Source organism: Phocoena sinus, chromosome 3 (assembly GCF_008692025.1).
Source record: "Phocoena sinus isolate mPhoSin1 chromosome 3, mPhoSin1.pri, whole genome shotgun sequence".
Classification (NCBI taxonomy): domain Eukaryota; kingdom Metazoa; phylum Chordata; class Mammalia; order Artiodactyla; family Phocoenidae; genus Phocoena; species Phocoena sinus.
Window position 1 is genome coordinate 24,937,310 of NC_045765.1, and position 12,396 is coordinate 24,949,705.

Here is a 12,396-nt window from a genome sequence, read left to right on the forward strand (position 1 = left end):
TCTAGGAGTTGGCTCAGCCCACATAGTCTAAGGACGTGGCACAGTTATCAGCCAGTGTGAGGAGACCTGGCTCGGGGCAGTGGAGGGGAGGGCCTGGTGGGGCTCTGGCCATCTGCACCTCACCGGGTGACATGTCCTCCACAGACCGGGAGGCGGCGCTGTGGGAGATGGAGGAGCATCACCTGCAGGAGAGGCACCAGCTGGCGAAGCAGCAGCTCAAAGACCAGTACTTCCTCCAGCGGCACGAGCTGATGCGCAAGCATGAGAAGGTGAGGCTCCTAGTCAGCTTGGGTTCGGGGCCATGCCCGCTGGGGAAGACCTGGGAGAGCCGCGAGGTCTGCCCCTCAGTGGGGCATCACTTGCTCCTGAGAGCAGCCAAGTCGGCCACAGTGAGGCTTGAGAGCTTCTTGGGCGATGTCCTGCCTCAGGATCCAGGGGCTAGGAATTGGGGAAACTGGCAGGGAAGCAGATGGCCCAAGCAGCTCCCTCGCTGACCCTGACACCTGATGTACGCGTCTCTTGCTTTTTCCTTTTGTCCTGCCTTTCTTTCCATTTTCATTTATCTCTTTCCCATGCATTCCCTCAGAATACTTTAATTGTAGTTGCTTTACAGTGTCGTGCTAATTTCTGCAGTACAGCAAAGTGACTGTTATGTGCGTATATATATTCTTTTTAAAATATTCTTTTCCATTATGGTTTATCCCAGGAGATTGGACACAGTTCCCTGTGCTGTACAGTAGGACCTTGATGTTTATCCATTCTAAACGTAATAGTTTGTATCTACTAATCCCAAACCCCCAGTTCATCCCTCTCCCTCCCCACCTGGCCTTGGCAACCACAAGTCTATTCTCTATGTCTGTGAACCTGTTTCTGTTTTGTAGATAGGTTCATTTGTGCCATATTTTAGATTCCACATGTAAGTGATATCATTTGGTATTTGTCTTTGTTACTTCACTTCGTATGACCATCTGTAGTTGCATCCATGTTGCTGCAAATGGCATTACTGTTCTTTTTTATGGCTGAGTAGTATCCCATTGTGTATATGTACCACATCATCTTTATCCATTCATCCGTTTATAGACATTTAGGTTGTGTCCATGTCTTGGCTATTGTGAATAGTGCTGCTGTGATCATAGGAGTGCATGTATCTGTTTGAATTATAGTTTTGTCCGGGTATATGCCCAGGAGTGGGATTGCTGGATCATATGATAACTCTATTTTTAGTTTTCTGAGGAACCTCCCATACTGTTTTCTGTAGTGGCTGCACCAACTTACATTCCCACCAGCAGTGTAGGAGGGCTCCCTTTTCTCTACACCCTCACCAGCATTTGTTACGTGTAGACTTTTTAATGGTGGCCATTCTGACCAATGTGAGGTGGTACCTCATTGTAGTTTTGATTTGCGTTTCTCTAATAATTAGTGATGTTGAGCATCTTTTCATGTGCCTACTGGCCATCTGTATGTCTCCTTTGGATAAATTTTTTGTTTGTTTGTTTGTTTTTTGCGGTACGTGGGCCTCTCACTGTTGTGGCCTCTCCGGTTGTGGAGCACAGGCTCCGGACGCACAGGCTCAGCGGCCATGGCTCATGAGCCCAGCCGCTCTGCGGCATGTGGGATCCTCCTGGACTGGGGCACGAACCCGTGTCCCCTGCATTGGCAGGCGGACTCTCAACCACTGCGCCACCAGGGAAGCCCTGGATAAATGTCTATTAAGGTCTTCTGCCCATTTTTCGATTAGGTTGCTTGGTGGTTTTTTTTGTTAAGTCGTATGAGCTGTTTGTATATTTTGGAGATTAAGAAGGCATTTAGAAGGTAAGAAGGTAAGGTTATTAACGGTAATCTTTACAGTGAGAACAGAAGATGATATTTAAGGATAGTAGTAAAATGACACGAGCCTTGCTCTGCTGAGCATTCTGGACCACGCAGGTCCTGGGCTCCTGAGTTGCGTGTGGCAGCCTTGGCATCTGACCACACCCACGTGCGTGGAACGCAGCTGACCTTGGCCCCGGCTGGGTGTCCCCCTCAGGAGTGCGAGCAGATGCAGCGCTACAACCAGCGCATGATGGAGCAGCTGAAGGTGCGGCAGCAGCAGGAAAAGGCGCGGCTGCCCAAGATTCAGAGGAGCGAGGGCAAGACACGCATGGCCATGTACAAGAAGAGCCTCCACATCAACGGGGCGGGCAGTGCCGCTGAGCAGCGCGAGAAGATCAAGCAGGTGGGGGGCCGGGGGTGTCCTGGAGTGGGGCCAGATCCAGGTTTGTTGCAGCCTGAATCTTACATGGCTGGGGGGCGGTATAGAATATAAGACGCAGCACGGGGTCTTGGAAGGACGAATGGAAGCCAGAAGTCACAGCCCGGAAGCCTAAAAGCCTCACGTTGACTCCCCCTCTAGTGGACAGGGGAGGAGGCTTGGCCTTGCTTTCTCACGCGTGTTCCCTGTCACACTCAGGGTGTCTATCCTGCAGCTGCTTCTCCTGCTAAACTCCTTCCTCTCCTCTACTGAGACCCCGCTCACAAGTCACCCATGTGGCTCCGGGACAGAGTCGGTGGCCGTGGGCTCCTGTGATTCCTGCTTACTACACACGCTGTCCTAGCATGTCTCAGTGTCCTCGCCAATCTGGGGGCTCCTGGGTCTCAGCTCAGCGGGGAGGACTTCAGACGGGGGGCACAGCCTGAGCGGTGCGGGGCAGTGTGGCTCTGTACAAACCAGCCCCTCAGATGGGGTCTCCCCGGGACAGGGCTGAGCTGGGCCCCCAGCCAGGCCCGTGGCCCGCCGAGGCGCCTCACCTGTTCTCTGTTGCAGTTCTCCCAGCAGGAGGAGAAGAGACAGAAGTCAGAGCGGCTGCAGCAGCAGCAAAAACACGAGAGCCAGACGCGGGACATGGCGGCACAGTGCGAGAGCAACATGGGCGAGCTGCAGCAGCTGCAGGTACTGCCCTTCTGCCCCGCCCCCGAGGCAGTCAGCTCCCTGGGGGCCCAAAGACCCTCCAAACGGGGGAAGGAGTCTGAAGCTCAGGGTGGAATGGTTTCCATCCTGCTGCTCTGTGTGACGGTGGCCAAATCACATCACCCTCCCAGGCCGCGGTTTCCACATTCGTAAAATAGGCAGGGGGTAAGGATGATAATTCCTATTTTGCAGAACTGTAGTGAGGCTTTGTAAATGAGATGACAGAGCTGAGCTGAACGTGCCATGCCCGGGGGCCTGGCAGTGGGCATGCTGCTGGATTTCTCGGTCACCACTGTGTCTTGGGAAAAGGTGTCCCAATTACCCCAATACCAAAACCAGACGTTACAAGGAGGAAAACTACAGACCTGTATCTCTCATGAACGCAGATGCACAAATCCCCAACGAAATGTTGGCAAACAGAATTTAAAAATGTATAAAAAGTAGTATACACCGTGACCAGGTGGGATTTAATCCCCAGGTGGGATTTAATCCCAGGGCTCGTGCAATATATGAAAATGAGTTAATGTAATCCATGACATCAACAGGCTACAGAAATATCACGTGATCATATCATCAACAGATACAGAAAAAGTACTTGACAGAAGCTGACCTCTGCTCCTGATAAACACTCAGTAAACTAGGAATAGAGGGGAACTTCCTCAACTTGATGAAGGGTATCTATAAAAACCTACAGCTACTTACCATCATCCTTAATGGTGAGAAGCTCAAAGCTTCCCCACTGAAGTCAGGAAAAGGTATCCTGATATTGACAAGCCCCTTTGTGACCTCCTTCCCTGGGGAGATCCCTGACCTTTTGTTTGCCTCACAAAAAAGGTTTGCCTCACCCTAAGGGTCCCCGCCCGGGAGCTGGTACTTGGAGCCCCCTTGTGGTGGAGCGAGGCATTGCCATACCTGACAGATGGGCTGACACAAACCTCTGTGACCTCAGGAAATTCTTTAGGCTATTGGATCCATCCGGCAATTTCTGGAAAGGCAGGGAGGTGTGGAGGAAACATTGCAGGTATTGACGCCTGTCAGGTAGGGGCTCTGCTGCTTGTTGCTGTGTGAATTTTAGCCAGGCCACTCACCTTCTGTATCTATGTTCCCAACCCTGCCTCATGGGTTTACTGTGAGGATGAACTGAGAAAACCCATAAAGAGTGCTGGGACCCCAGCTCTGGGCAGGCCAGAGGTACTCAGGGCTGCCATAAGTATTATTTCCAACCAAGGCAATTTCTAAATTCCCAGAACCCTTGAGCTTGAAACCCCAAATAAAAATTCCCCAAGGGGTTGTACTCTTCCAGTCCAGTAGGGTTGAGGTATCTGGATAAAGGCACTTTCCCCCTGCTTCTAAACTCCTTATAAACCACAAGATTGATTCCCTATGAGGAATCAACAGGGAATTGTCACTTTTGCCTTTGAGAGATTCCAGGTTAAGTTTTGTGAGGCAGGTAACTTACCTCAGCGAGAGAACAGTGAGGCTGGCAGGCCTCAGCCAGGTCCATGGCCCTTACCCCTGTCACACATCTCTCCTGAAGAAATGGTATGTGATGCAGGTAATTATATAACTTATATAAATACAAATTATTTATACACACAGATTATCTTAGCTCACACTGCCATAACAAAATACCACAGACTGGGTGGCTTAAACAACAGAAGTTTATTTTCTTACAGTTTTGGAGCCTGGAAATCCAAGATCAGCTTTGCCAGCATGGCTGGGTTCTCGTGAAGTCTCTCTCTCTGGCTTGCGGATGGATGCCTTCTTGCTGTGTCCTCACATGGCAGAGAGAGAGAGGAGAGAAAAGGAGAGGGGGAGAGAGGGAGATGGGGAGGGGGAGAAAAGAAGGGAAGGAGACAGGGAGGGAGCAGTCTAGCATGTGAGCTCTCTGGTCTCTTCTTATAAGGGCACTAATCCCGCCATGAGGGCCCTACCCTCTTGACCTCATCTAAACCTATTTATCTCCTAAAGGCCCCATATCTCCAAATACCATCACACTGGGCATTAGGGCTTCAACATATGAATTTTGGGGGACACAATTCAGTATATAGCACAGATGTTTAATACAATGCTATTTATAATAGTGAAGATTAAGAGCAACCTAAGTGGCCAAAAATAGGGAAATGTTTAAATAAATTAGATAAACCATACTGTGGGATATTTTGTAGGAATTAAAATGATGATTGTAAAAGATGTTAATTCTTTGTATAAATGTTTACATTATAATGTTAAGAGGAGAGGGAGACAGGTTTCAGAATTGTGTATACAGGGTGAGCTAAACAATGCACAGGACAGAGCCTGACAGGAAATATATCTAAAATTCTGTGGTGGGATTAAGGCAGAGATTATTGTTATTAGTTTTATACGTTCATGCTGAAAAATTCAAACAATGCAGAAAGCCCGAAGTAGAAAGTGGCAAAATTGCTGCAGATCCCACTACTCAGTGAGAAGTATTAATGTTAATATTCTGGAATAGTCTTCCAGGCACCTTTTGGTGCATGTGTCTTTACAGGCAGAGCGTTTTGTATACATGGAGTTTATAATCAAGGAGAAGTAATGAATGAATGATGCTGGTACCTTCACGGTATATCTCAGCCCTCTGTGCTTCTTACCTGTACTTCCTGGAATATGTTGCAGAATGAAAAGTGTCACCTCCTGGTAGAGCATGAAACCCAGAAGCTGAAGGCCCTGGATGAAAGCCATAACCAGAACCTAAAGGAATGGCGGGACAAGCTTCGGCCACGCAAAAAGGTAACCCTGGCTGGGCTCGTGGGCTCTGCTTCGTGTTGTGCCATCGGTGTCTGCCTGGGGTATGGATATAGATACAGATATGGATACGGTACAGATTTATGGATTTATTTGAAGGAACTGGCTCGCCCAGTTGTTGGGACTGTTAAGCCTGAAATCTGCAGGGCAGACTGCAGGCTGGAGAGCCAGGGAAGAGTTGATGTTGCAGCGCTGAGCCCCAGGGCAGTGGGGAGGCCCAATCCCTCTTTCTTTAGCGGGACCTCAGTCTTTCTCTTAAGGCCTGCAACTGAGTGAGGCCCAACCACATTTTGGAGGGTAAGCTGCTTTATTCAGTCTACTGAGTTAAATGTTAATCACATATAAAAAATTCCTTCACAGTGACATCTAGACTAGTGTTTGACCAAACAACTGGTTACCATGGCTTTGCCAGGTTGACAAATAAATTGACCATCACAGGGCCTCAGTGTGGTCATTTGTAAAGTGAAGATAATGAATATTGTATAGCGTTATGCAGAAAGCCACCAGCCCACGGTATAGGCCAAGGACGTACTCATGTCCTCCCACTCTCCTAAACTCTCTGAGGAGAGAGCTGCCCTAATTACCCTTGATCATGTGTCCTGAGCCCTGAGGTTTGTTCTGCCGTCATACTTGAGTTGAGCTCTACTTGCTGTAACTGTGATCTTCCCAGGAGGCAGTTGCCCACCTCAGCCATATAATGGCCTTGGGAGTCCTTGAATAGAGGCTTCCCTCCCTGTGCTAATGGAGCTTTCTAGCTGGAAGCTGGCCAGGGTCCCAGACCTTCCTGTTAATAGGCCCACGCTTATCTGTAACCACGCATGGTCCGCTAGGACTTTTGATACTTGACACTCAAATCAATTATACTCCTGCTGACACAGGCTGATCTGGCATCAGGAAATAGATGCTCACCTGCTTCTCTTACCTAGGGCTTCTGTACCCTTGGCACATCCTGAGAGTCTGAAAATGAATCATCATCTTGCCTCTAGCAACTGCCCAGATTGCTTCTTGGGGGTGCCTGGGCTTAGGGGAGGTGCCATAGTGTGTATTTGGAGAGCCATTGGATTTTGCTGGTGCGGGCTGCCTCTTTCCAGAATTCTTTGTAGAATCATCCCATCCTTAGTCACCTGGGTTGCTGCTGGAACACTGGCCCGGAGGTGGTGATTTGCATCCTGGAATAAACGTTCTTTTACACTCTTGCATTTCAGTCAGCAGCTTTGAGCTGCTGCCCGTGTATGGGGGGGCAGGCGAGATGACTGTACATTGTGGAGTATTTTTAGAAAAATTCAGATTTCTTTCAGTAAGTATAGAATATCTTGTAAGGTCAATAAGGTGTTGCTTGGGTCATAGTTGACACAGAGTGTGGCCTCAGACAAGTCTTCCCTCCTGAACCTTGCTTTTTGGGGCCATAAGATGAAGATACCATTTCTTCCCTTAAAACAGGTGTTAGTACACTATTGCCCATGGGCCAAATCTGACCCACCACCTGTATTTGTAAATAAAGTTTTAATGGAACACAGCCATGCTCGTTCATTTACATATCGTCTCTGGCTGATTTTACACCAAACAGCAGTTGAGTAGTTGCAACAGAGACCTTAAGGTTTGCAAAGGCAAAAAAATTTACCATCTGGCCCTTTACAGAAAAAAGACTGCTGATTCCTGCCGTAGGTTATATAGAGGAATATATAGGTTATATAGAGGTAAAATAGAGTAGTGCTTAAGAGCACAGGCTTTAAGGAAGACAGATGTGGGAGAAAGTCCTAGCTCCCCCATTACTAGCTGTGAGACCCTGGGCAAGTTACTAAACCTCTGTGCTCAAAAAAGTGGTAGCTAGGGGCTTCCCTGGTGGCGCAGTGGTTGAGAGTCCGCCTGCCGATGCAGGGGACACGGGTTCGTGCCCCGGTCCGGGAAGATCCCACATGCCGCGGAGCGGCTGGGCCCGTGAGCCATGGCCACTGAGCCTGCGCGTCCGGAGCCTGTGCTCCACAAGGGGAGAGGCCACAGCAGTGAGAGGCCTGCGTATCGCAAAAAAACAAACAAACAAAAAGTAGCTATTATAATAAAATTGGTATTCTTATAGCAGAAGTTACAAACTGATGGCCCACAGGCTGAAACTGGCTTATAGACGTTAGGTATGGCCAACATACAGCAATTCAAAAAATTGTTTTAAGTTGCCAGTTTTTTAAGTATAAGGAAATTTTACATAAAAATCTGGATTTCCAGTATCTTTTGAATATGGATATCTTACCACAGACTGGAAAAATTGGCATTGTGATTCAGTGTCCCTTCCCCATTTTTCCTTAGAGGTAGAGCTCACTAGAATTTAGTACTGTTGAAGGAATGAGAGCTTAAGGGGGTACCTAGTAATTAAGTTGTTTGTTGACGCTATTTCAGGGCATCAAATAATAGTTTTAGGGGCTTCCCTGGTGGCGCAGTGGTTGAGAGTCCACCTGCCAATGCAGGGGACACGGGTTTGTGCCCCGGTCCGGGAAGATCCCACATGCTGCAGAGCGGCTGGGCCCGTGAGCCATGGCCGCTGAGCCTGCGTGTCCGGAGCCTGTGCTCCGCGACGGGAGAGGCCACGACAGTGAGAGGCCCGCGTACAAAATAATAATAATAATAGTTTTAAAGAGAGAGACATAATAGAATGCTGGTCAAATCCTGTGAAAGTGGTTACTTCTATAGTGAAAGTAATAAAGAAGCCACACTTACTGAGTAACTCATGTGTGCCAGGCTTTGCAGATGGTGGCACACAGTGTTTCAGAGCTTGAACTCTGAAGTTAGACCCATCTTGGCCCTGCTCCCAGCTAGCTGAATGACCTTGGGCAAGTGACCTAAGCTCTCTGAGCCTCAGTTTCTCCATCGTTAATGGGGATAGTGCTATCTATCTCATAGGGTGAAGATTAAAATAAGATGCAATGCACTTAGCATAGTGTCTGACATGTAGGAAGTACTAAGTAATTATAGCCCATTAGTTTTTAATTTAATCTTTGCAGTAGCCCGGCCAGGCAGGTAGTGATATTGCCATTTTACACGAGAGGAAACAGGCTTGGAGAGGAAAGGTAGCATGCAGAGGCCCACCCAGCTGGTAATGGAGCTGAATCCTATTTGACTGTAAAGCCCCTGCTCTTTCCTCTGCACTCTGCTTCCTTTCTTAATTGAATAATTATTTATTTTTGGAGAACCCTCAAGAAATTTTTCTGGTAGGACACAATTTAGCTAGATAAACTTGCGTGTGCCCAAGGGAAGCTCCTGCAGTGCTTGTCGTCTAGATGCTCCCCTTGCAGTTATCTGATGTGCTTTTACAACGTAGAGAACCCCTGTCCTACCACAGATGTTCAGAATTAGAATCTCAGGGGGGTGGCATGACTGCATGTATATTTTGAAAAGAAGTCCCCTGATTTTGCAGGACGGTGCCCTGGTTAGGAACACCACGTAACTTGGACATCTCTGTTTCCCCTGCTGTTAAACCTCTCAGGTTTTTCTCCATTCTTTTGGTTGTTTTCCTGCCAGCTGATTTGCATCTGCTTCTCCCTCACACCCCATCTAGACTGGCATTTCCCCAAAGCAGAGCCCTTGGTCCATAGGAAACTCCTGCGTGGCTGTGGCACGAGGAAGGAGGAGGTGGTACCTACCTTCTGGGTGATGGGCGCTGGGACAGGAGCGAGGGAAGACCAAGTTACCCGAGCACTGAGGCCTGGGAGGGGAAGTTCCAGAGAAGGCCACTTTGGTGGGGGTCCTGTGGTTGGGGAAGACTTGTGTCCTAAGGGATCCAAACGAGCTCCGTCTGCCCTCTGTCCTAGGCTCTGGAAGAAGAGCTGAACCAGAAGAAACGAGAGCAGGAGATGTTCTTCAAAATGAACGAGGAGGCAGAGTGCCTGAGCCCCACCACCCCAAACAAGGCCACCAAGTTCTTCCCCTACAGCTCTGCGGATGCTTCGTAACAGCCGCCCAGGGCTGTGGCTGGCAGGCCGGTGGGCCTCGGGGCCCTCGCATTCTCTGTGAACAAGTAACTCAGGAGCCCCTTCCCTCTTGCTTCCATGCCGGCTCGAATCCAGCCCCTTGCCTTGTGCCACCCCAGCTGTGCCTGACAGACCCACCCGGCATTTCTGACTCTCGCTGGTCGTGGAGGGCGAGGTTTTATGATGTGCCTGATACTAACGTGCATTCCATTTGAGCCCCAGGTTCCTTTGAGCTGTCAGCGACTTGGGCTGTTGGGGGGGCCAGGGACCAGGAGGAGTAGGGGTTCTGTGGCCTCGAGGCCCCTCCTGTTTGCCAAAACACCAGCTTTGCTGTCTGTGGGCACAAAGTGCTACTGCTGAAGTCACCGTGGGCGTGTCCTATTGTAATTGCCGATGGCTTTTCGGTCATTCCCTGCAGTGTCAGACCAAGAACCATGCCTTCTAACAGCCATTCTGGTTCCCAGTGGAGCCTGAGTCTGCAGCCAGCTGCTCCGGGGGTGCCCTCCTTCCTCCAGTTCCCCCAGTCTGCTTTCTTCTTGAGACAGCATCTACAGTGGTGGGATGGGGAGAGGCTGAACGCTTCACCCTGATCTCAAGTGTTTCGTGCCATCTCGTACTCTCCCTTCCTGCACATACATGCACGCATGCACGCGTGCGCACACACACACACACGCGCACACACACACACACGCACACACACACACCCTTGGCCCCCTGGGCCTCTTGTGCCAGGTGGATTGGAACATGTTCGCTGCCTGGGCCTGTGCCACTGAACACGTGAGGGGAGCTGTTGGTATGGGCGTGCTGGGGGTTGGCACCAGAGGCACAGGCTGAACCGCCAGCCTGCGATTCCTTTGGGGCCTGCACGGGATCCTATGTTCAGGGATAAATTCCTCGCCGCACAAGACTTTCCCACCCCAGTCATTCTGTCTCACACTTGCCCACCCTGTCTGCAGGTGATACGGAATGGCTGCTTCCCTCTGCTCTGTGTCCCTCCTAGTTCAGAGTCCGGCCTCACACTTCACACAGAGGCTGGCAGTCACTGGAACTTCTGTTCAGGGAGAAAAAGCATCAGGGAGAAATGCAGTGCTTCCCGCCCCCAGGAACCTGGCAAAAGCAAAGCTTCTGTATCTCAGATGGAATGCTGGGCCTTTGGATGACTCAGCCGGCCTCCCACAGATTCTGATCCCCACAGGCTGCAGAGCGTAGATAACCCAATAAAAGCAAATGCTCAACCCAGCGTTCGGTTTATTTACAAAGAAAACTTTTTTTCACCTTTATGTCTAACTTGAAAAAAATATAAATAAGTGGCTTCCTTAGGAAAATGCCTGCTTTAAAAAAACAAAGCGGAAAACTGAAGGTGATTCTGAGGAATCAAATGGGTGTACTGAGTCTGCGTACTATTTTGGTGGTGATGGGGTGGCTGACACACCCTGGGAGGACTTCCTCTTTCTTCACTCCTATAGGTAAGGGTTCAGTGCTTTGTCTTTCTAAAGCAATTCCCTGGAGTTTTCTGGGGACTGGTTGTAAATGGATCTTGGGAAAGTAGCGTAACCATTCAATAGGAAAAGGGACTTGGGGTTCCAAAGACTTACATATGCAGTAAAGATGCACTGGGGGCCGTGGGAAGGCACTGGTCCTCTTCGGTTAGTGAGCACTCAGCTTGCCTGCTTCACTATTTGACCCAGAAGGGACAATTTTCAGGTCTCACACAAATGAGACAAGTGAAACAGTTATGCCCTTTGATTCTCTTTGGTGCACAGGTGCTGGGAAAACGTGAACTAACAGTGTAACTACAGAACACAGACCCAGTTCCACCAGGCGAGGCCAGCATTGGCGAATGGTCAGGTGATGGCCAGTGGCAGGGCTGACTTGTGCTTTATTTACAATACTGCCTTTTGTAGCCTGGGGTGTGAGAATGACTATTAGGTGAAATGCCGGTTTCATGGTGTAGGTGAAAGTCTTTGATCATTTCCTTCTTTGGTTTGTCGTTCACATTGGAATCTCATTCAAGGAGCTGCTGCTTCCTGCTCAGTGCTGCCTTAGCCTTAACACCTCCCCTGTCCTTCCTGGATGGGGTCTGGTTGGGTCTCCCAGTCTCACAATTGAGCCAGCGTGCAATGCCCAACATTGAGAAGGCCCATGCAGTATTCTTTGTGTTCTGTGCTAATGTTTTCTCTGGAAGGGACGGACGGAACTGTTTCACATTTACAGTCAATTTTTAGCAGAGTAAATAGAACTAACTTATATTTTCCTCTTCATGAAGAATAGAAGTTATTTTTATGTAGTTTCCAAACTTTATATAAAAAGTTTTGTAAAATGTTCTCTTCAAAGTTAACTGCGAGAATGTAAATATGCTTCTAATAAAATAACAAGGTTGGAAACTCTTTGCATTTGGGTTTGTTCTCTTGGGTTCGGGTGGGAAAAGCAGGGCAGACTTAAACAAGAAAGGGTTTCCTATCTTCTGAGTACACTGGTGCCTCCCAGGTTGTACAGCAGGTCACACTGGGGTTTCTGTTCTGAAAGAAGTTACGCTTGGCTGTGTGTGTGTTTTCTCTACAGACATTTATATCATTCTCATTTAACAGTGAACATTTGACCCCAGGAGTTTTTACATGTTAACTTATTGAATCCTTTCAACAACCCACGAGGAAGACACTGTCATTCTCGTTTTATAGACAAGGAAACATGCTGGGTAAGGGGAGAGTCAGGCGAAAGCTCAGA

At 48.9% G+C, this 12,396-nt stretch overlaps 1 protein-coding gene across 2 annotated transcripts in view; it reads left to right on the forward strand.

The window, feature by feature from the left end:
• Positions 1-12,056, forward strand: part of STK10 (serine/threonine kinase 10) — a 121,244-nt gene extending 109,188 nt beyond the window's left edge. Inside the window, exons 15-20 of one of the 2 annotated variants that reach the window (XR_004349138.1) lie at positions 145-269; positions 2,027-2,215; positions 2,804-2,929; positions 5,585-5,698; positions 9,514-11,138; positions 11,436-12,056. Coding sequence is in view for 1 of the 2 variants with exons in the window: in XM_032626199.1 (XP_032482090.1) it covers positions 145-269; positions 2,027-2,215; positions 2,804-2,929; positions 5,585-5,698; positions 9,514-9,654 (695 nt within the window). In the remaining variant the exon portion in view is untranslated. Of the gene's footprint in view, positions 1-144; positions 270-2,026; positions 2,216-2,803; positions 2,930-5,584; positions 5,699-9,513 lie in introns of both variants that reach the window. The other variant, XM_032626199.1, reaches the window with a different exon arrangement.
• The last annotated feature ends 340 nt before the right edge of the window (positions 12,057-12,396 follow it).